The 23,300-nt window shown below is 36.1% G+C and overlaps 1 protein-coding gene across 1 annotated transcript; it reads left to right on the top strand.

Annotated features, from left to right (window-relative positions):
• Nucleotides 1-18,236: 18,236 nt before the first annotated feature.
• LOC145597374 (large ribosomal subunit protein uL13x-like) lies at nucleotides 18,237-20,644 on the top strand. The gene is made up of 5 exons (XM_081653529.1): nucleotides 18,237-18,375; nucleotides 18,467-18,734; nucleotides 19,146-19,262; nucleotides 19,374-19,461; nucleotides 20,311-20,644. The coding sequence occupies exons 1-5, from the start codon at nucleotides 18,372-18,374 to the stop codon at nucleotides 20,452-20,454; spliced, it is 621 nt and encodes a 206-aa protein (XP_081509655.1). The 5' UTR covers nucleotides 18,237-18,371; the 3' UTR covers nucleotides 20,455-20,644.
• Nucleotides 20,645-23,300: the final 2,656 nt, after the last annotated feature.

Below are 23,300 nucleotides of genomic sequence, written 5' to 3'. Positions count from 1 at the left end.
TTATGGGAGGTGATTACCCACAAGGAACCACCTTGTTTGTCAAATAAAGTGAAACAATGGCTTGATGGAAGATTCCAAAAATCTCAAGTCAAAATTGAGAAGACCAATGTGATGGATCGTCTAGGTGACAAAAAGGTCCCTGCTAAAGAACGTCTAGGGGAAAGGATTGAATTCAAAACTCCTATTATGCCAAGAAAGAAAAGTTCTAAGAAAAATCAAGGAAAAAGAAAGGTTGACTCTACAAAGAAGGAAGCTTGGGTAGAGAAGAAACATGGAGTTCTAGCGGAGGGAGAAACTATCTATACTAAGATAGAGTGTAGGTCTTCTAATGGTTGTCTCCTAGCAAAGGTTATGGATCAAGAGGAAGAGAATGAAGACACAAATTGGAAGAGAATCAAGAAAGAGAAAAAAGACTAGAGCATTGATTTCCCTTTGATTTATTAGACAAAGTTAATTTGTTTTAGTTAATTTTTCAGCTTTTATTTCATCAATAATGTACTTTCTTTATTAATTAATAAAATTTCAGCTTTTATTTTAACTAACTTTTCAATTAAAGCAATGAAAACAATTACAATATTTATTTTTCGGAGAATTAACTCGAGTACGGACGTCGAATAAATTTCCAGAATATGTGAAACTGGTCTAGACACTCGCAGAAAGCTGGCGCTGCCATCCGATTCACTGTCGCTGACAATTTGGCTCTGTCGCCTGGCGACAAAATTGTCGTCTGGCGACAGAGTCTATTTTCTGGCGCCAGTCTTGAAATTTTGCAGACATGCGTTTTTTACTTCGGGGATACAGAATTTGAAGAGATTAAAGTGGCCGCACCCTGTATGGGTTGCCTACTTATCCTTTGCTTAAGGAATCAGGCCAAACGTAGCTCTCTTGAGTATTTCACTGAAGTACTTATGAGTAGTATTTCTTAAGTTGGTCAAGGTTTGTCATGTTTGAAAATTCATTGCCATCCATATCAGTTAATTTAGCCGCGCCTCCTGACAGGATTGTTTTGACAATATATGGTCCAGACCAATTAGGCCTGAATTTGCCTCTTGGATCTAGAACATTTTTTCTTAGTGCTTTTAATACCAAGTCCCCAACCTTGATATTTCTAGTCTTGACCTTTTTATTGAAATGTCTAGCCATGCGGGTTTGATAACATTGAGTATGATGTAGAGCTTCTAGTCGCTTTTCATCGAGTAGGATTAGCTCTTCATATCGTGCTCTAGTCCATTCGACTTCATCGAGTTTACTTTCTAACGCAATGCGTAGAGAAGGTATTTCTAACTCTACAGGTTGTACGGCATCCATTCCATATACTAAGTTGAATGGCGTATTTCCTGTTGATGTTCGGATTGACGTGCGATAACCCCACAGTGCGAAGTGAAGTTTGTCAGGCCAGTCCTTATAATTTTCAGTCATTTTTTCAATGATCGTTTTCAAATTTTTATTAGCGGCCTCAAGTGCTCCATTTGCTTGAGGTCTATACGGGGAAGAATGGTGATGTTGAATACCATACTTTTGTAGCAATTCTTCACATTCGGCTTGAAAGTGAGTTCCATTGTCACTTATCATTTCATGTGGGACTCCGTATCGGCAAATTATGTTTCTTTCGATAAAGAGTGCTACATGTTTGGCGCTGAGTTTGGCATATGATTGTGCTTCCACCCATTTTGTGAAGTAATCTATTGCAACCAAGATGTATTCATGACCTCCTGTTCCGGGAGGTGTAATCTTTCCAATTATGTCTATTCCCCATGTAGAGAAAGGCCATGGTGAAGTGTAGGTGTAGAGAAGAGACGGTGGGATATGTTGCAAATTTGCGTAAATTTGACATTTTGGGCATCTTTTTACATATTGATGACAATCTTTATTCATGGTAGTCCAGTATTACCCTTCTCGCATTATCTTTTGGACTAGCATTTTGCCATTAACATGTGTTCCACATATACCTTCATGGATTGCTCTCATAGCTCTTTGAGCATCTTTTTTGCCTACACATAATAGAGCTCGACCCTTAGGTACCCTTTTGTGTAGTTCATTTCCTATGAGTACAAACTGGGAAGCTAAAAGTCTTAATGCTCTTTTCGCTCTTTTGTCAGCATGAGGAGGATATTCTCCTTTGGTGACATAATTTAATATATCTATGAACCATGGTTCTTCTTCAGGTTCCTCTTCTTGAATCACTTCATCATCTTCTATAGCTTGAATATATGCTGGTTTATGCCTTGTTTCTATGGTTAAAGGCATTTGCTCAATTTCCTTAGGTATTCTAACCATTGAAGCTAGTCTTGCCAAGGCATCGGCGAATTGGTTTTCCTCTCTAGGTAGGTAAGTGTATTCCACTTTTTCCAATTGATCGGTGAGAGTCTCCAAATACGTTTGGTAAGAAGCTAAGCTTTCACTCCTAACCTTCCATCTTTTGGAAATTTGATTAATAATTAGGGAAGAATCTCCAAATATCCGGAGTTTCTTTACGCCTAAGGCTAAAGCGGTTTCGAGGCCTACCACACATGCTTCATATTCGGCTGCGTTGTTGGTAACGTCGAAATCCAATTTAATGGATATAGGGACATGTTCTTCTTTAGGTGATACTAACAAGACTCCTACGCCGCATCCCTTTTGGTTTGAGGCTCCATAAAAATATAGAGTCCATGTATCATCCTCTGTCATCATTAAACTTTCATCTGGGAATTCATTCTCTTCTAAGGGTGTCGAATCTTCGATTGGGAAATCTGCTAGAAAATCCGAGACCACTGATCCTTTAATCTCCTTTTGAGGCATAAACCTTATATCGAACTGGGCCAAATTTAATATCCATCTTGAGATACGCCCGTTAAGTGTAGATCTTTCGAATAGGTATTTAAGGGGGTCCATTCGTGAGACTACGTAAACGGTATGCACGAGCATGTAATGTCTTAATTTAGTTGTGGCCCACACCAGCGCGAGGCACAGCTTTTCCAATGGTGTGTAGCGTGTTTCATACTCGAGCATTTTCTTACTTAAGTAGTAAATAGCATTTTCTTTGCTTTCTACCTCTTGTGCAAGCATAGCTCCCATTGTTTCCTTTGTGACGGTTAAGTATAGTCTTAAGGGTATTCCGGGGAGTGCTGGAGCTAATACAGGAGGATTCGAGACATAGGCTTTGATCTTTTCAAAGGCTTTTTGACACTCATCGTCCCATATGATTGGTACATTTTTCTTAAGCTTCTTGAATATTGGTTCGCATATCGTGGTTAACTTGGATATGAACCTACTTATGTATTGCAACCGGCCAATAAATCCTCGAATTTGCTTTTCGGTTTTGGGCGGTGGCATGGACATGATTGCTTTAATTTTGGTGGGATCTATCTCTATTCCTCTAGAGCTTATGACATATCCCAAGAGTTTCCCTGAGGTAACTCCAAATGACATTTGGAGGGGTTTAATCTCATGTTGTATTTTCTTAGTCTTTCAAAGAACTTTTTTAAGGCTATTGGGTGTCCTTGGCGGTCTTTTGATTTTACAATCATGTCATCCACATAGACCTCCACTTCTTTATGCATCATATCATGGAGTAGGGCAGTTGCTGCTCGTTGGTAAGTAGCACCCGCGTTTTTTAACCCGAATGGCATTACCTTGTAGCAATAAGTACCCCAAGGTGTTATGAATGTTGTCTTTTCCATATCTTCTTCGGCCATGAGGATTTGATTGTATCCTGCGTACCCATCCATAAATGAGAGAAGTGCATGGTTTGCTGTGTTATCTACCAAAATATCGATGTGTGGTAAAGGGAAGTCGTCCTTTGGACTTGCCTTATTTAGGTCTCGATAGTCGACACACATTCGAACTCTACCATCTTTTTTCGGAACCGGGACAACATTGGCGACCCATTCGGGGTATTTGGATACCCTGATAAAACCTGCAGTTATTTGTTTGTACTTCTTCTTTTATCTTAAGAGCCACGTCGGGTTTCATTCGACGTAACTTTTGTTTTACAGGTTTCATTCCTGGAATTAATGGTATTGTGTGTTGAGCTATTTCTCTATTAATGCCTGGCCTATCTTGGTATGACCAAGCGAATACATCGATAAATTCTTTAAGTAGATTAATTAAATCGGTTCTTTCTTCTTTGTTTAGTGTTAGTCCGATTTTAACTTCTCTTTTAATGGTTGGATCTTTTAAGATATCAACCGTTTCTGTATCCTCAATTATTGGTGTCTTATTTTCAAGTGTTTCCATTGCTTTAATTATTTCTTTATCATTTCCATCATTAGTTAAGCAATGCTCGTCATCTTTAGATAAAGAAAAACAAGAAGAATACGAGGAAGAAGACATATTATTAAATTCAGAAATCATTACATCAAATAAAGAAATGTCCGTCGGGACTTGATTGCTAACTATCCTAGGAGTAGAAACAGAAGATAAGGGTGCTACAACTAAAGACTTAGAAGACTCGATAGGGGAAGACTCTAACTCAGACTCTTACTCAGACGATTCTTCGAACATTGGTCCTTGTCCTGTAGTTACTGAAATCTTCTTTCCATTTGTAGTGGTTATCTTCACCGTCTTGCGCCATCCACGCTCTTGATCTTCTATTGGAGTGATAAATTCGGAGGGGTCAAAGCTCTCACTTTGGAGAACCGCTTGGATAAGTGAAGAATCGTCCTTCGTGTATCTTGATTCATTCTTTTCTCTTCCAAAGAGGAGTCCCATGACATTAAAGTCGAAACAAGGAGGTGCTTTCTCCTTATAAATTGGAGCTGGGATCTCGTCTAGGAAGCAACAATCCAAAAAGATTTCGAACCCAGGTTGTCTTATACCATTTACAACGAAGGGTTCGGGAAATTCATGACAAGGGTAGTCCTCTCCTTCTCTTATAAATTGTCCATTTAAAGTGAGAGGATAATGGTCCATGGGTATCTCCTTTTTTTGTATGCGGGCATTTCTTCGTGCTCTTGATTTTTCCTGGGCCCGCTTAAGGTCTTCGCGAGTTGGTTCAAAACCCAGTCCGAAAGTATCCAATTTAGGGAGGCCAGGTAAGCCCATGTGTTTAGCTATTCCTTTCTTCTTTCCTAGAGTCATTCCAGGAAAATGTCCTTGCTTTCTTAGGATAGCATTCGTTGTCATGTTTGAGTGGAGGTCGTAATGAAGAGGGGTCCTTTCATCTTCCTCTATTAAGGAGACCTCTTCGCTAAAGCCCCACAAATCCTCATCATTTTCATCATGTTCCACATTGATTAGTGGATTTTCTACTGTTTTGATTCTCATAGATGAAGCATCAATGGTAATTGGAAGGCCTCCAACTATGGTCTTTACTTGTTGATGAAGAGATGAAGGGACGGCCTTTAAATCATGAAGCCAAGGGCGTCCCAATAGTAAGTTAAAAGATGCTTTGATATCCACTACTTGAAATGTGGTCGCATGCTCAATTGCACCCGCTGTTATGTTCATGGTAATTGTCCCTAGTGCTTGACGACGTGAGTTATCATAAGCTCTTATGCCCTGGGTTGATGGGGATAAATCCTCATCTCTTATTCCCAACATTCTTGCGGTTCTAAGTGGGCACACATTAATTGCTGAACCGTTATCCACAAGAGTCATGGGGACGTTCATTCTTTTGCATATGACTGTGAGGTTTAGAGCTTTATTGTGTTTGTCACCTTCCGGTGGTAGATCTTTATCCGAAAAAGTGACTAAATTGATTGGACTTGGAAGGTCACACGTGAGGAAGTTAGCAAGTCCCTCAGGAGTAGTGTCCGAATCTATGCCTACTTTAGCCAACGCATCCATGACTGCAACTCTATGTTCTCGAGATGTGGCTAAAAGTTTCCATACATTCATTTCCACTTTAGTCTTTTTTAACTGTTTGACAACATCGTTGTCTTCTATAATAGGCATGGGAATTTGCTGAATAGAAGGTATAGGTTGTGTTGAAATGGGAGGTTGTATTCTCCCGGACCTAGTGAGGACATCTATGGGCGAATCCTCCTCGTCCCAAATGTCACTTACTGGGTATATTGTTGATAGAGGAGTTTCTTCAATGTCTTTAAGGTAAACATCCTCATCGTCACTGTCCCATACTCCATTAATCATGGCATCTTGTGGAAGTTGAACTAATTTCTTCTCATCAATCAAACGTTGAACCAAGTCCTTAAACTTGACGCATTGCTCTATTGTATGTCCCCCTGATTGATGATATGAACAATATTATTTGTCTATTCTTTTCAGTGATTCAAATGGTCTTGGTTCGAGAGGTTGAATTTTTCCATTCTCGAAGAGCATTTTGAACATGTTTGTGTATGACGTCCCAATTGGAGTATATTTTCTATTATTCTTTTTGGGAGTGTCAATTACTTGGAGAGAAAAAGGTTTCTTTTGTTTAGGTGGGGGTCTACTTTTAAGTAACTCATTTTTCTCTTTTATAGCCTCAAAGGTTTGTGAGATCAACTTTTTCAATTCTGTCAATATTGATGTCAACGCCAATACTTCTTGCTTAGTTGCAGGTTCCTGGCCAAGGAATTCGAGAGCATCTTCGAAGATTTCTTCTTCAATGGTCTCGATAGGCTCCATGAGGCTAGATGGATCCTCTTGGTTTTCTTCGTCGGAAATAGCCAAAGAATCTGATAGAGGTGCGGTATTGATACTTGGCTTCTTACTTGCAGGAGGCAATGGGAGCTTGTTACTATCGATCAAGTCTTGAATGGCTTCCTTTAGTCTCCAACAATTTTCTGTAAGATGACCCCTACCTTGGTGATATTTGCAATGTGCATTTGGGTTCCAGCTAGCCGTTCTCTTTTCGACAGGTGGGTCCCCAAATGGTCCAATAGGAGTTATAAGACCTTTTGCGTGTAAGCGATCAAATGCGGTGTCATAACTCATACCAATAGGAGTATAATTCTTCCTAAATGGTTTCTTTTGTCCTTGATTATTATTCATTGCCAAAACTTCGTTTAGAGGAAAAGTGCTAACATTATTTGAGTGGGTAGATTTGGATGAAGAAGGATTGTCGTTCTTCTTATTTTTCCAGCCACTACTTGAGTTGTTACTAGCAGCTTTTTGTTTAGCAAGGTCATCTTCAATATTAATTCCAATATCATATACAGCTTTAAAAGTGTTTAAGTTGCTTTGGTACTTAAGGTGCTTAGAGTATTTTTCTTGGAGGTTCTTAATGAACATCCTAACAAATTCTTTCTCACTAGGCACTTCAACCATTTTTGCAGTTGTTTCCCTCCATTTATTAAAGAAGGAGGTGAAACCTTCATTTTCTTTTTGTTTTAGCATTTCTAATTCTCTATGATCGGTTTCAACTTGTATATTGCATTTATACCTTTCAATGAAAGCGCTCACAATGGATTCCCAACTAGAGGTCTTTTCTTTATCAAGTGAAAAGTACCACTGTTGACATACAGCTTCTAAGGATAATGAAAATACAGAATGAAATGCTTTTCTATCTATCCCCTTAATACTCATTACAGTTTCAAAAGCTCTTAAATGAAAATAAGGATTGTCCATAGCCTTGAACTTAAGGATGTCATTGGGATTGAACTTTTGTGGGAGAAGGTCCTTATCCACCGAGACCCCTTGGGAGCTAATCTCTTGAAATCTAAAGTCGTTGGATAGTTTGCCCAAGCTTTCCTGGATTAGGTCCATTTGTTTTTGTTTTTCAGGATTACTTATTTGCAGCGATAGGTTTTGCAGCATTTCAGCCAAGTTGGCTACCTGTCCCTTGACTTCATTAAGTTCTTCTTGACTAGCCATTGCCTTCTTAGCTTTCCTTTTCCTACCGATTGGTTTGTCAAAAAGTAAGACTTGAACAAAAGTGTTGTCCTTGATTAAACGCCCTTATTTTCTTGACCACGCGCTGTAATTTAAACCATATTTGTTTTAATACTCGACTCTAATTGACTTGACTTTATGTTCAAAAGATTAAAAGAAAAAGAAAAAAAAAATGGGGTATATATTTTAAGGGAATTTACAAAAATTGGAGGATTAATATCCGACTTACCCCCCTAAAAAAATGACGGAAAACACGCATTCAAGACTCTCTAGACATGGTCATAATGTGACAAACATGTTATGTGTGTGCTTTATGTGTATGTGAGTGACATGCTTTGACTGCTAGTGTATGACCATGGGACTTTAAGTGCCTAAACTCAATTTAAGACTTAAACATGGTTTGTACCATTAACAAACTGATTAATCCGATTAGTAGACTGTTAATTAGACTCGTCGTGGTGACTCGGGCAAGAAAACTGGACTGTCGCTAAAACGACAGAACTGTCGCCACTGTTTAGAGCCTGTCGCCAGACGACAAAATTGTCGCCAAGCGACAGACACTAGACTGCAGCGCCACAGTCAAAATTCCTGTGCCATTGCTGGAACATTAATCTGGACTGTTTCCAGTAATTTTACTCTAAATGGACATGCCTAAAGTTGTACTAAGTCGAATTGATTAATTTATTAGCCTTTAATTAATTCAAAATTAATTAATTAATTAGACAAAGTCCTTTTAGTCATTAGTCAATTTATTTAGTTTTGAACACAAGTCAAACAAACGGTTAACACACATATAATAAATACAAGCAAGGGTGCACAAGTAGTTCACATAGTCACAATATGATGAGTTTGCAACCTAACCATGGCTCTAGTTCTCTAAAGTTCGAGGATATGGGTTAAGTCAAAAAGGTCCATGGTTAAGAATCCATATGCATTGCACACAAGCCTACCGTGAGGGTTGGAGCGAATGGACAGGATTCCGCGAGTTCGTGATGAAATCGAACTCGACTCCATGGTTTGGTGGATTCACAAACATTACACGTACCCAAATCTGAACTTTGCACATGATAGTGGAATATTCCATTGGGCAGGTGAAGCAGGAACCCCCAGAGGGTTATATCCATATGTAGAACACATATGGGTTCAGAAAAGTGAGAAAAGGACTCAATCAATAAGCACAATCAAGCCAACAATGCTAGAAATGGTCAAAGCGAGAAGGCAGACCCCTGGCTCGGTATTGGAAGAACTTGGCGCCAGACTACAGGGACTGTCGCCGCAAAAAAGCTCAGTCACTTTTTACGGGCGACAAGCCCTGTTTTCTAGACGCTAGTTCCTACATGCCTTGGCAAGTTTCTGTGTTCTTCGAATTTTCCAGATTTCGCATCATCTTTTCGATTCTAGTCATGAAAGATATTTCTCAAATTTCCTACGTGTAAAATTCCTATGGATTGACTCATGGGGTGCTCCCATGAGGACCTTTTAATGCATATGACAATAATGTTAATCAAATCGCGCACATGAAATACTTAGAATTTTTCGAGTCTCATCCGCTCATTCTAAATAATTGCCAAAATTAAATAAATTTCAAGAATATAAATAGAAATCCTCCCCAGTGGAGTCGCCAAAAACTGTAGGGAATATTTCAAGCATTATGATAACCCCAAACTTGAACCCCACTGTGATCATACACTAAAGTACGGTGGCGTTCCAAAGGGAAAGACAAAGAACAAAAAGAGTCCCCAACAAGTTTTAGGAACTTGTAAACCCAAAAGACAATCCAAAAGGACCATCAACTACTCCATAAGGTCTTGAACCAAACAGGGTCCGGGGATGAGAGTATGAATCCAATCTACAAAAGAAAGGACCCGCCCTATAAAATAGGCCTCTACTTTGTTCTGCTCGTATTCATGCGCGCTTTTTGAATAACATACAAACATTATATTTAACCTACCCTGTTTATCTATGTTGGTTGAATATTGATGCACAAATAATACTATTATTGGCGATCACTTGAGTTAAAATCACATTAGCCTAAACCAAATTAATAAGTTATCTTATTAAGCGTGATTCCAAGTACAAATTCCCTTTAACCTGCATAAAAGGCGTGATCAAGCAATAACAATAAAATAAATCAAGCAACATAATAATAAATCAAAATAACAATAATGATGATAATAGCATGATAAGGCATAATAAAGCTTAATAATAATAGCAAGATCCTAGGCATGATACTAACAAGATTAATAACAAATCCTAGCATGTCACTAAGCAATAAAGATCAAAGTTTTAAACCTAACATGGTACTAACATGATATTAGAAAAGATTAAAGGCACCCTAAACATGATACTAGAAAGTATAAAAAACATCCTAACATGATACTAGAAAGCATTAAAAAACATCCTAACATGATACTAGAAAGCATTAAAAGCATCCTAACATGATACTAGGAATTAAACATTAATAAGCATGCGATCTACATCGTGAAAGAAATAGGAAGTAAGCTAATCTACTTACTTTGAAGCCTCGTACCTCGTTCTAATAACAAAATACACAAGTTAGTAAACTTCAATGAAAATCAATAAACAATAATTAAATTATCAAATTGAAATCAAATTGAATAAAGTTTTGACTAGTTTTGGACCAAACCCTCAGAAATTATCAAACCTTACACGTCTAGGGCGAAGGCGACTTTGAACTTGGCTAAGAGACTCTAAGTCTAGTGGATGCGGAATATTGTATGTAAAAAGGTAGTTTTAGAAAAAGAGGGAGAAAGAAAGCATATATTGCTCAAGAGAGAAAAGAGAGAATTAAGGAAGAATTGAATGTGAATTGATGATTCTGAAAACAGGGATTCGGACGCTATTTATAATGAAAATAGTCCAGAAAAATCATAGAATTTGATAAGGAATAAAACTCCACGTTGTCGCCAGGAATCAACTCTGTCGCGAGGCGACAGGGTCTGTCGCGCGGCGACAGACTTGTCGTTTGGCGACAACCTGTATTAGCGCGTTTTTCTTCACGCGGAATCCGATCTTTAATCAACTTGATCTACGGAATCCGTACAGAAGATAAAATATATATTTTTAAGACAACAAAACAATATTTTATTCCAAATAAAAATCTATTAAAGATAATTAATTATTAAATCTAATAATATTAGAATTAAAAAGAACTTTCTAGAAACTTCTAGAAAACTATAATTAATCCTAATAATTTTAGGAATAATAATTAATATTGGGCCCTCCTCTAGATCATTGGGCCGTATTTAAATAATTAACCAGGCCCAGTTTAGTATTTTGGCCATAACTTCCTCAATATTCATCGGAATCGGGCTTATAATATATCGTTGGAGGTCTCTTCGAACCCCATCCATCTACACTATTTTTGGACCCTTATCATGGACCAAACTAAACTGGTTCGGCTATTTTCAAATAAATAAAGTCATTTTCAAAAACAGAGAGAAAAGAATTTAATTAAAACTAAACCGCAACACTCGACTTTCAATCACTTTCACCTAATTCGATAATAACACAACGTGAAAGGCGTTCATCACTGGGTTTGGTTTTGGGGAGACACAAATGGGTGTCTACACATAGGCAAAAGACTTATTTTGATCAATAAAAAGAAAACCAGATTTGTCATTTATTTTATAAATTAAAAATTTAAATTGTCACGTAAGCAAATTTAGTGAATGAGGTTTGAGATTTTAAATTAAAGCGTCACATAAAATAAATAAAACAACAAAAGATAACTTTAGTGTTAAAATTAAAAAATTATCTTATGATATTAGAAATTTTATCCATATATTTAATGAATGATCTTCATAAATATACAAAATTTTAAATTAAATAAAATAATTTATTAGAACCGTGCATCGCACGGGCTTACATTTAGTGTGTTATTAAAAATGGAGTAGCTGCATTAATTGCTGAATATGAAGTGCTAGTCGATGAATGCGCTCTACTACGGTATCGGCCAGGGTATCCTATAGTTTTTAGCGTTAGATTACAATTGAGTACTGATTGGTGAAGTAGTAGTATTGGAGCGGTAACTGGATAAACTGTTTAGATTTTTTTTTTCTGAGTTTGTTTGTATCTTTATATGTTTTAATAATAATAAGAATAATTTACATGACATGGTTGTTGTATTTCCAGACCGTTTAAAAGGTTAATCATGTTACAAATAGAGTTTGTATTTTAAATTTTTAAGATTTACACATTAAGTACTAAACTAGCTATTAATTTATTCTTCTGAGTTTCTAAGGTGGATCTCGGCCTTTCAAACAAACACGACTCTGCAATTAAATCGATTTATGAATGGGGTAACATAATAAAATCTAGTACCGCCTTACTATTGCTTCAATGTTTGATTTTCAAATTTGAACTTGATTTCATAGTTTCGTTCGCATTCGACTTAAAGCAACTTTATTATATAAATCTTTTCCACAAAATAATAATAATAATAATAATAATAATAATGATAATAATAATAAAAATAATTATTATTATTATTTACAGCAAAAACAATTTGGAGGTAGTACACTCAATACAAATCATACCATATCAACACATTTTAAGCGGAATTTAACACCATGGTAAGTAGTAAAGGCAATATATGTTCAACATCAATCGCTAATGTTTGATACCATAAACCCAAAATTTCTATCAGACACTATTATAAAATTTGCACGTGATCGATAGTTTGCTACAAGAGTTTTAATTATACACAAACCACTAACCTTAAACACACCTTCAAATGTGTAAAGAGTTCCCAAGCAGATTCGTTAATTCATCATAATCAAATACGAGCATCAACTCCCTCTAGCTTCCAACTTGATGGTACAAAAAAAATGAAGCACACAGGCTTCGATCTGAAGGACGTAAACCGCCAACTACCTTCAATAAATTTGCTGCTACAATTTAAAATTTCTGATTCTTTCAACTTAACGCCGTCTACTTGACGTTATTTGGGGACGTTAACATGTGGCTTTCCAGCGTGGCCATTTCCATTTGCCATCGTGTACTTATCCTGACCTGACTAAGCTAAAATGCTGACTTGTCTCTCAAGATTAACAAACTCCAGCAATCAAAGAGATAAACTGGGCAGCCCTCCCAATAAATCGAAGAAGGGAATTATTTGGGGGGTCTGATATTTTGGTTTTGGGTGGGGATTTGTTTTCTTTTTCCTTTTCCTTTTATTTATTTATTTATTTCCTTTTATTTTATTTCTCTTTTCTTATTTCTTTTCTTAATTTATTTTCCTTTCTTATTTTTATTTTCCTTTTCTTAGTTTATTTATTTTAATTTCCTTCTTTTATTATTTTTCTTAGCTTAGTTTAAATACCCATTTTTGGGGATAATTAGAATCCAACTATTATTCTATTTTTCTGAATTATCTTAGAGGATAGTTTCTCTCTCTTGAATTAGGTTAGATTAGGAGGTTCTCTCTCTAGATTAGGAGTAGTTTTAGAGAGAGAAAGTGAGGAATTTCAATGGTGATTGAGAGATTGAAGATGCAAGTGTGACAATTGTGTTGGAGATATTCTTAATTATCAATGATCATTTCTAAATCTATCTCATTTTATTGCTTTGTTCAATTTCATGTTTGTTTGGATTGATTTTGATGATTTGATGTTTGATTAGGGTAATTGTTCTTGATATCTTGTTGATTCTTAATTCCTTTAGTTGATTGTTGATAGATGATGATATTTGAGTAGTTGTTGGCTAGGAATTGGGTGAAGCTTATATGATTGATTAATTGTGATTAATTTTGGAATTGTGTTGATTGATTGTTGAGATTAAAGTGATTAATGAAGGTTTACATGTGTAATTCAATTAGGCCTTGAGAATTATGCTAGATTGCATTGTAATTGCTAATGACACGAACAATTGATTTAGGGATTGCAATTATCGATTGGTTTTGATTGTGATTCTCTTGATTTGTTATTCATAGTGGACCCTAGCTTAACAATTAGGAGATAGCTCTTGATTCCAATTGATTGCTCTTATCATTAGTCCTCACAACCTTGATTGGCATGCTCTTCCAAGTTGTTGCAATTGACATGATTACTTGTTGATCCCCGCTCCTAGTGTTTTATTTCCTTGGTTACTTGTTTTGTTAGTTGTTAGTATTCTCTCTTACCTTCGTCTTCGACCTAGCTTAGGCGCAATAATTGAAAGTGCTTGAACATTACCGTTCCTTTGGGTTCGACCCTTGACTTGCCTCTATACTCGTATTTAGGTTTGTTAAGTGTTTATAAATTTAGTTTGACTTAGGGAGAATTAGATGACGACCTAGTTTTCCCCACGTCATGGGGTTACTGACACGGGAGCTAACCGTGCCAGCATCAATAACCACTCGTAAGTGGCAGAATTCCTACGTATAATAATAATAATAAAAGGAATGTACAGCGTCATGTACTCTAGTAGAAGTTATGATCAAATATAAAGTCACATAACTCCCCCCATATGTTCATACTCAAGGTATATACGTTCCAAGTTTTGGTGCGTAATCTCTTTCACTTTACGTTATTTACATATTATTAAACTTCGTGATGACTCTCAAACCATAATCATTCAATCAACAATAATTATTCAAACAATCAAACACACCAACTTAATTCTTGAATAATTAGTGACCACATAATATTTAATGTTGAACCATTTTTAAATCTACTTGGTGTCAAAGACACCTTAAACGCATAAAGCGCTACAAATCCTATCCCTCGGTGCTAAAAACACCTTAAGTGCATTAAGACACCAAAATATAATTTATTCTTCGTGTTCAACGACACTTAAATAGCTCTTTCCTATTGCTTAAAACATCAATAAAAATTATACGAACCATAAATAAATTCTTTTTCAATATTCCAAACTTAATTAAACATGTAGTTTAATAAAACATGCATTCTAACATGCCATAAATAAAAGTATGGTTCATATATAGCATGCCAAACAATGATTTCCAATCCATAATCCAATGAATAATTTATTTCAACCAATCATGCTTCACAAATAATTCACCAAAACCATCCTCAATTCAATCAATCCAATTCATATCACCAATATCATTTCAATTCAACCATTCCAATCAATTCCTAGCATAACACTAACTTGGAATCAATTAAGTAAATCCTAGCATGTTTTTACACGCTTAATAAAAATCTGAGTACACGTACGTACCTCAATTAAGCCTTTAAAGTGGCCGAAAACACTACAACACTTCTCGAACCAAGTCTCCTACATAAAGGGACAATAATACTATATTAATTACCCTTGTATACATAATTTCCAGTAACTTAAATCCACTTTAAACAACTTCTACTAGTCTGAAAACTATTTAAAAACCTTAATTAAACTCCTCTTTAATGGGTACTTACACCCTTTTATTAAAATCACAATTCTACTACTTTATATAAAATTCCAGCAACATTATTTAATTAAAACTCCTTTAAAAACTTTATCAAAACATACTTTTATGCCCAATTAGTCAATAGAATCATTAGGCATGCAAAAGCCCCAAATTAATTTGTCTAAGAACCCTAAAAATCACATCTTTAATAATTTTAAAACCCCTACTTTATTTCTTAAATCTAAAACATAAACCCCTTAACTAATATCTGAAATTATAATTTGACATCATTAAAACATATTTGATACTAAAATTATCGTGTTTTAGGCAATTACAATAAAAACCCAATTAATAAACAAAATAAGGAACAAAGAGGAGGGAGAGAAAATGTCACGACGGTGGTCGGTTGGGATCGCCGGTGACAGGTGGTGGTCGGCGGCGGTAGGGTGGCCGGACGACAGTAGCTTTGCAGTGGATGGAGGTTAAGCGGGTTGGCAACTTTGAACCCACACATCTATGACTAGTCCTACGTGAAAAAGGAGAATGAGAAAAATAAAGGAAAAGAATAAGGAAAAAGGGAAAAAGGAAGAAAAAGAAAAGAAGGAAAAATAAGGGAGAAAATAAATTACCTTGACCAATTGACTTTTTGTGTGGGAAATTTTGGGGTTTTAAGAGGTTTTATAAAGTAGAGAGTATAGGGTTAGGGTTTAATTTTGGGCTCAATGAGTAAATGAGCTTAAACTATAAAACATTTGACCCACAAGGGTTCAAATGAAGGGTTGAACTTATTTAGATGAAATAGATTATTTCAATAAGATTATGTAGAAATAGTTTACATACACTATTTTAAACAAAGCCCAATAATTAGTAAACGTTTGACCCAAAATATATATTTTACTTTTATAAAACCTTATAATTAAAATACTTTAACTCTTTAAAGTATTTAATTAAAATACTTGAGCCCTTAAAATAAACTTTATAAATACTTAAATATTATATAAAAATACATAAAAATACGGAGTATTACACTAGCTATTAGCTTCCTATTTAAATTGTTACTTTATTATTTTCATATTAATTACTAACTTAGGGCCTGTTCACATTACTGAACTGAGTTGAACTGAACTGAACTAACCTGATTAAAGCTGAACTGAACTAAACTGAACTGAAATTAAGCTGAAGTGAACAAGCCCTTAATTATATCCTTTTCTTTTTGGCAATATTTTCCAAGAAAATTAGCTTTGCATAATCTAGCTCCAACGGTCAAGATAGTAGCTAAGGACTATTTAAAATTGCAAGCAAGTCCCTAGCTACAAGTATACAACCATTGAAGTTACTCTTAATTGATGATTATAAAATTGAATATTGATTGATTTGATACATTTATGTCAATGTGTTTTTGCTTGTAATTAATAGCTATTTAAATTATGACGTCAAGGTTAATTAAGACTTTTTAGAGGGATACCACCAACTCCCCTTTCACTTATACACTGTGTAATAGAGATGCACGGAATAGGATACAAGGTAAAGTATTTATTTATTTAGTTTTTTTGTAAGGAGAGATACATGATACTCTCTCCGTCCTTATTTATTTGCCTTATTTTTCATATATGGGTGTCCTTAAAAGATGGCCCCATACTCCTATACCTTAAGTGTCCATGGGGACCATCACTTTTACTCTCACCAAAAAAAATACTTTATGCTCAAGTGGTTAGACTCGTTAGAGCTTTCCTCCCTTCTCTCTCATCAATTCACTCAACCACAAAGGAGGGATATCTTAAATGGTTAGGCTTTCCATCCTGGGTTGAGAAAATTTTGGAATCGATTCTCACCCATACCCTTGTGGCTCTCTTAAAAAAAATCACTCAACCAAAACTTAATAAAAATAGCAAATAAACATGCAAACAATTAAGAATGTAGAGCTTGTCAAAAAAAAAAAAAAAAAAAAAAAAGAACGTAGAGAGTAGGAGATTAGGACCATCTACTCGCAAGACCGTGTCCTAATCTATAGAGGATGAAGTAATGAGGATGGGCTTATAAGCATGATTTCAATTCGAAACGGCAAAAACTCTTCATCATAAAATTATTACAAAGTCTGGCCCATTTCTTCAACAAAAACCCAGTTTATCTCAACCAAACCCTAACCTTCTTAATCAAACTCCCTTTTATTGTCCTCCATTTTTACTAGGGCTGGCAAAAGTTGACCCAACCCGAAAACACGACCCGAACCCGACATGAAAATAGCGGGTTGAGGTTTTCGACCCGAAAACTTAAATGGATCTACACGAACTCGATCTAAATTTAAATGGGTTAGGTTAAAGTTGAAAATCTTAACCCGAAAATGACCCACATAACCCGAAAAAAAAAAAAATTCAGGTCATTATCACTTTATCAGGTGATACTCCCTCCATTTTTTTATATGCATCACTTTAGATGGCACAAAGTTTTAGGAGAGTAATGTAATATTGTGAGTGGGTGAATAAATTATTATACTCCCTCCGTCCCAAAAAGAACGACCCATTTGGGTTGATTACGCGGGTATTAAGGAAGTTAAGTAAAAAGAAGTTAAAGTATATTGGAAAGATAAATTTACATGGGGTTTGTAAAAAAAATAGAGAGAGAAAGTAATAAAATAACATGGAAAATCAAATTTTTATATGGGGAAGCTAATTTTGCACAAATATTGTAGCAAATTGGTGGGTGTTTTAATGCAAATGAGTCATTCTTTTTGGGACAAAGTTTTGACCAAATGGGTCGTTCTTTTTGGGACGAAGGGAGTAGTAAAAATAAGATGTGGACCATGAAAGAGAAAGTATGTGAGAGAGAATGTATATTTTTATTATTTTAGTGCAGACCATAGAAGAGAGAGAAATGGTAAAATAAGTTGAGTGGGGTTTTAAGTAAGATAAAAAATGATAAAAAATAATATAAAGTTACCAAATATAGATTTGATGCATTTAAAAAAAAAATACCTCAAAAAGAAAAGTGATGCATATAAAAAAAAAAAACAGAGGGAGTAACACAAACTCATTTTTTTTAGGGGGAAACACGAACTCATGTAAACTAAAAAAAAAAAAATTATACTTCTATAAACAAAACCCCAAAGAAAATCGGCATTAGCCCAGCCCAAATCAAAATGAGTTATCCTCATAAAACCAAAAACCCTAAACTCCTCCTTTTCTTTCTACTTCACTCAGCCGTTTCTCTCTCTTAAATCCCTAAGATCTGTTTGACACCCCCTTAATCTCATCACTCTGCTGCAGCCATGGGTACACACACTCTCTCTCTCTTTCTCTCTCCTCAATTTCCAGCAATGTTCTTCTTCAATTCAATCTGATGATTTCGAATTTTTTATTGCAGTTTCAGGATCAGGTTTAATGGCGAAAAGGGTGGTTGTCGATGGTCGACAGCATATGTTGGGGCGTCTAGCCTCCATTACAGCCAAGGAGCTTCTTACCGGGCAACGCGTTGTTGTTGTTCGTTGTGAAGAGATTGCTCTTTCTGGCGGTCTTGTTAGGCAGAAGATGAAGTATCTTCGATTTCTTCGTAAGAGGATGAACACTAAGCCTTCTCATGGTCCTATTCATTTTCGTGCTCCTTCTAAGATCTTCTGGCGTACTGTTAGAGGGTAATTTTTTATTTTCCCAATTTTTTGTTCTAGGGTTTGTTTTTTGATCTGTTTGAATTTGGATTTTTTTTTATGTTTGATGATATGTATGTATATGAAAATTAGCTTTTGAACGTGAGAAATGCAGTTTTGAATGAAAATTTTTAGATTTTTCACCTAATTTTTCAATGAAGGATAGAGTGAATTACTCTAATTATTGATTTAATTGGGATGAAATTAAAATTGGAGCATTTTGTTGAATGGTGGTTAATAATTCTATCTTAATTAGACTTCTTAGGGTTTTAACGAGTATGCTGATACGAAGTTAATCGAATTAATGGCGAAATTGTTGTGCTTTTTTATTGGAGTTGGTTATTATGTTTGATCATTGCATGGGGTAAATGTTTTTGTTGTGCAATTGGTTATATGTAGGATGATTCCTCACAAGACAAAGAGGGGAGCCGCCGCATTGGCAAGGTTGAAGGTGTACGAAGGAGTTCCCCCGCCCTATGACAAAGTCAAGAGGGTGGTTGTTCCCGATGCGCTTAAGTGAGTTTGATCATCATTTTGATTATATCAGTTGCAAGTTCTTGATATGAAAATGATGTTTTTGTTTTGAGGTTCATTGTTTTATTGATATCTTTTGTTGGAATAATTCAGGGTGTTGAGACTTCAGAAGGGTCACAAGTACTGCTTGCTTGGCCGTCTATCTAAGGAAGTCGGCTGGAACCACTACAACACCATCAGGGTATGGTTATCCTTGTCAATCGATTTCTTTTTAGTTGATTAATTGTAACTGCACATTTACTTGTCAAACCAAATTTCAACAATTAAGATTTTCTTTTGCTTTGATATTCTTAATGAGATACATGAGGTTTCAGTAATTTTTTTCTTATGCAAAGAACTTCAGTAATTTATGTAGTGACAAATCTTCATTAAATTTTTATAGTTCTGTTATGCTGATAAATTTCTTAATTCTTGCTTCTGTATGTGACGTGGTTATAACCTGTAGGTCTTTTTTAGTGTGATTAGATTCCAGTTCGAATAAAATGTTTGCTGAAAGCGGGAACTGTATTGTAGCTGATAATGTTTGCATTTGCCCAAGTGTATGTTGCTGAAGTTGTGTGATTTCTTGAATTAGTCTAGTTAATTTATTGACTTTGACATGATTTGAATTTTTGTTACCTTTGATTTATAATATGTGCAATTTTTTGTTTTACATTTGTACCTGTGAAGCAGTTGAAGCTTAACATGCTTCCCCTTAATAAACTCGATACATTTGATCAGATTGACAAGTTAAAACATAAATGGGGTTTTTCCTTGTAACACTAGTATGTTATGTTTTAGAATTAGTAGTCTGATTTCTCAAATTTACATAATACATTGACTTTGCATAACTTGAAATCTTTATGTTGACATGTTAGGTTTGCTATCATGGAAACTTAGTTGTAAATTGTATTACATTTTATTTGTTCTCTGTATGCTACTCATGAAGTCTGGAACTATGAGTCTTTAACTTGCTGTTTAAGCAGCCTAGCAGTAAGCTGTTTGTTCTAATCTAATTTTAAGTTGTGCTGCACATTGTCATGACTTACAGGAGCTTGAGGAGAAGAGAAAGGAGAGGTCCAAGGTTGTATATGAAAGGAAGAAGCAGCTCAACAAATTGAGGCTGAAGGCTGAGAAGGCTGCCGAGGAGAAGCTTGGATCTCAGCTAGAAATTCTTGCCCCAGTCAAGTACTGAGCATAAGAGTTGAATGCTTGCGGTTTTGTGGAAGCTAGACAAATCAAGTTACGTTTTTTTGTTTGGATACTGCCATTTGTGCTATTAAATCAATTTTGTCATACTTCAATTATCATAGCTATCAGTTGCTCTGCTATTAGATTTGTAATTGTTTGGCCCATGTATTATGAATCTATGGTCTGTTCTGCTATAGGAGACTAAATTTTAGCTTGAGGTTGGCTCGGGTTTAAAGTTTATCTTATAAATTTATACTTGGCTATATTCTAGTGTAAAGTTCTAAGCTCAGTGAATCTCAAGCTGTGAAGGTCAGCCCAAACTATTGTGATTTCAGTTCCACAACACAGTGAATCTCAAGCTATTGTACCCCCCCCCCCCTCCCTCTCATGCACAGTAGCTAGCCCATCTATAAGCGCGCACCATAGCACACATGTGCGGCAGTAGCAGCTTCTTTCGTGCTTCATTTAAAGGGTTTGCTTGAGCATGATGCTTTGTAATGCTTAACATGAGGGCAGCGGCAAATGTCTCAATTTCATGGGTGCACTAGTCTCTTTGCGTGAGCACACCTTAAGAGCATGGAAGCACGAACTAGGAATTAACCTTTTTCTTCGCTTCTAGAGTTCTCCAACTACTATGAGCTTACACCACGAGCCTTACCTTGAGAAACCATCAAGATCAAGTATTTAGCTTCACCTAGGATCTTTATTCAGTAAAAAAAAAGGAACAAGTAAAGAAGAATAGACGAAAACAACTACAAAAATGGACGAAATTAAAACACAAAATAAGAAAGAATAAATAAAGAAACGAGGTAAAAGAAAATTAAAATACTATTCCCTTTGTTTTTAAATACTTGCTTCATTTCTCCATGTGCGGAGTTTTAGGAGAAATTGGAAAAAGTAACAAAATATGGAGGTAGTGGGGTTGGTGGAAGAATAAAAAATTATAAAAAGCAAAAGTATTGGAGAAATTGGAGGAGAATATGAAATTAATAAAATATGATATATGTTGGGTCTACTAGGTGAGATGAATGAATTAAATATTGTAAAAATTTTCCAAATAAGGAAATGGAGTAAGTATTTAAAAATGCCCAAAAATGGAAAGTGGAGCAAGTTTTTAAACGGAGGGAGTACAATATGAGTGCCTTAAATGAGACTCATTATAGCTCATGTGATAAAATTGTACGCTCACTCCTTTACTACAAAATAAAACTTCATGTGAAATCATATTCCACAAATCACCTTCGTTTTTTTTTAAAAACCAGAAACGAAATTATATTACCAAAGGATGACTAAATCGACCCTTGAAAACAAAGTTTGTAACCAAAAGGGGATAGCATGAAGCATACAGGGGGAAAATGTGCTAAACATGCTATCAATCCTTGACCACCCCAAACCGAAGTGGGGAGGAGGGGAAGAACATAAAACCAGAAAACCAAAGTTAAAAGGAAAATGCGCATAAATAAAATAAAGTGGGCTAATAGGGGAGCCTATGAAAAGCTCTGTGAAACGCTGCAAGTGAGGACCTTCAGCAGCCACCAACAGCAGCAAGGGAGTTCGCCAGTTCCTCCATATAGACCTTGGTGAGCATAGGAGGTGAGAAGAAATGATAGCCAACCTCATCATCTGATCTGTTGCGACCCATTTCAGCTAGACCATGAGCAAGTCTGTTAGCTTGTCTTTTCACATGAAGAATAGTAACACTCCAATCTCTTTGCAAAAGCTGAACAACATCGTTGATAATGTTGGATAGGGCATGATCAATGTAGTAAATAGGATTTTCCAGCATGTACTTCAAGGCTTGAGCATCAGTTTCGAGTTCCAGAAAACGAATCCCTCTAGCCCAGCAAGTGATGAGACCTTCCTTGATGGCCATGAGTTCGGCAGAAGCAGGACCCAAGGTGTGGATTCTGACAGCAAATCCAATTTGCCACTTACCAGAATGGCAACGAATCAGGCCACCTACACCAGCCACGCCAAGGCTCATCCAAGAGGCATCGGTGTTGAGCTTGTAATAACCTCGTTGCGGAGGAGACCACACTCTAGGGGGAGCCAAAAGAGAAGCTTGGATATTTGTGTTTTGCTCATAATTAGAAAACGAATGATGATAAATTTGCAAGTAAAGTCGAAATGTGTATTTGTGGGATATCCGTTTGGAAAGAAGGGTTAGAGGTGTGGGCGCTATGGTCGATCAGTAGTAGCCGAATACTACTGATCCTTGCGCACATTGGTGATGGGGGTGTGGTGGTTGGGTAGTCAACTGGCCTTGATAAGGCGCACTCGGCATAGCAGCGGCACCTAGACGCCGTGGGGTGTGTGCATCGAGAAAAGTTTCCTTTAGTTAAGCTCCATGACTATGTAACTCACATGGTGACACGGTGTTTACTAATAGTCCATCTTCTTGCGCTTCGTCTTCAGATTACTCCTTTGGTACTCCATATCCTTTAACACAATATATTTATTGTGACAATTTCTCATGGAATTGTCGAAAGTTTCTTGTAGATATTATTGGGTAGATATTATTGTCGAAAGTTTTTATGAGGCAATGGAGTTTGATGGCTGGCAACAATCAATGAAAGAGGAAATTCAATTCTTAGAAGACGATGACACATGTACCTTGGATCAACTAGTACACGTGCCCTTGGTAGTCAATGGCTGGGTCTACAAGACCAAAAATTATCGAATGGGGATGTCGAATGTCTCAGGTCTCGTTTGGTTGTTTTGGGTAATCATCAACAAACCATTATTGATTATAATAAAACATTTGCTCCAGTGACTAAGATGACTAATGTTCGAGCTTTTCTTGCTATTATAGTGTCCAAGAATTGAGAGCTCCACCAAATGGATGCTCAC

Source organism: Chenopodium album, chromosome 20 (genome assembly GCF_948465745.1).
Source record: "Chenopodium album chromosome 20, dcCheAlbu1.1, whole genome shotgun sequence".
NCBI lineage: Eukaryota > Viridiplantae > Streptophyta > Magnoliopsida > Caryophyllales > Amaranthaceae > Chenopodium > Chenopodium album.
This window is presented reverse-complemented; position numbering and strand designations above follow the sequence as displayed.

Excerpts from the sequence above, each read along its gene's own strand:
- LOC145597374 (XM_081653529.1), top strand. Across the intron at positions 18,735-19,145 it reads TTCTGGCGTACTGTTAGAGG|GATGATTCCTCACAAGACAA; the intron begins GTAATTTTTTAT and ends GGTTATATGTAG. Across the intron at positions 19,263-19,373 it reads GTTGTTCCCGATGCGCTTAA|GGTGTTGAGACTTCAGAAGG; the intron begins GTGAGTTTGATC and ends GGAATAATTCAG.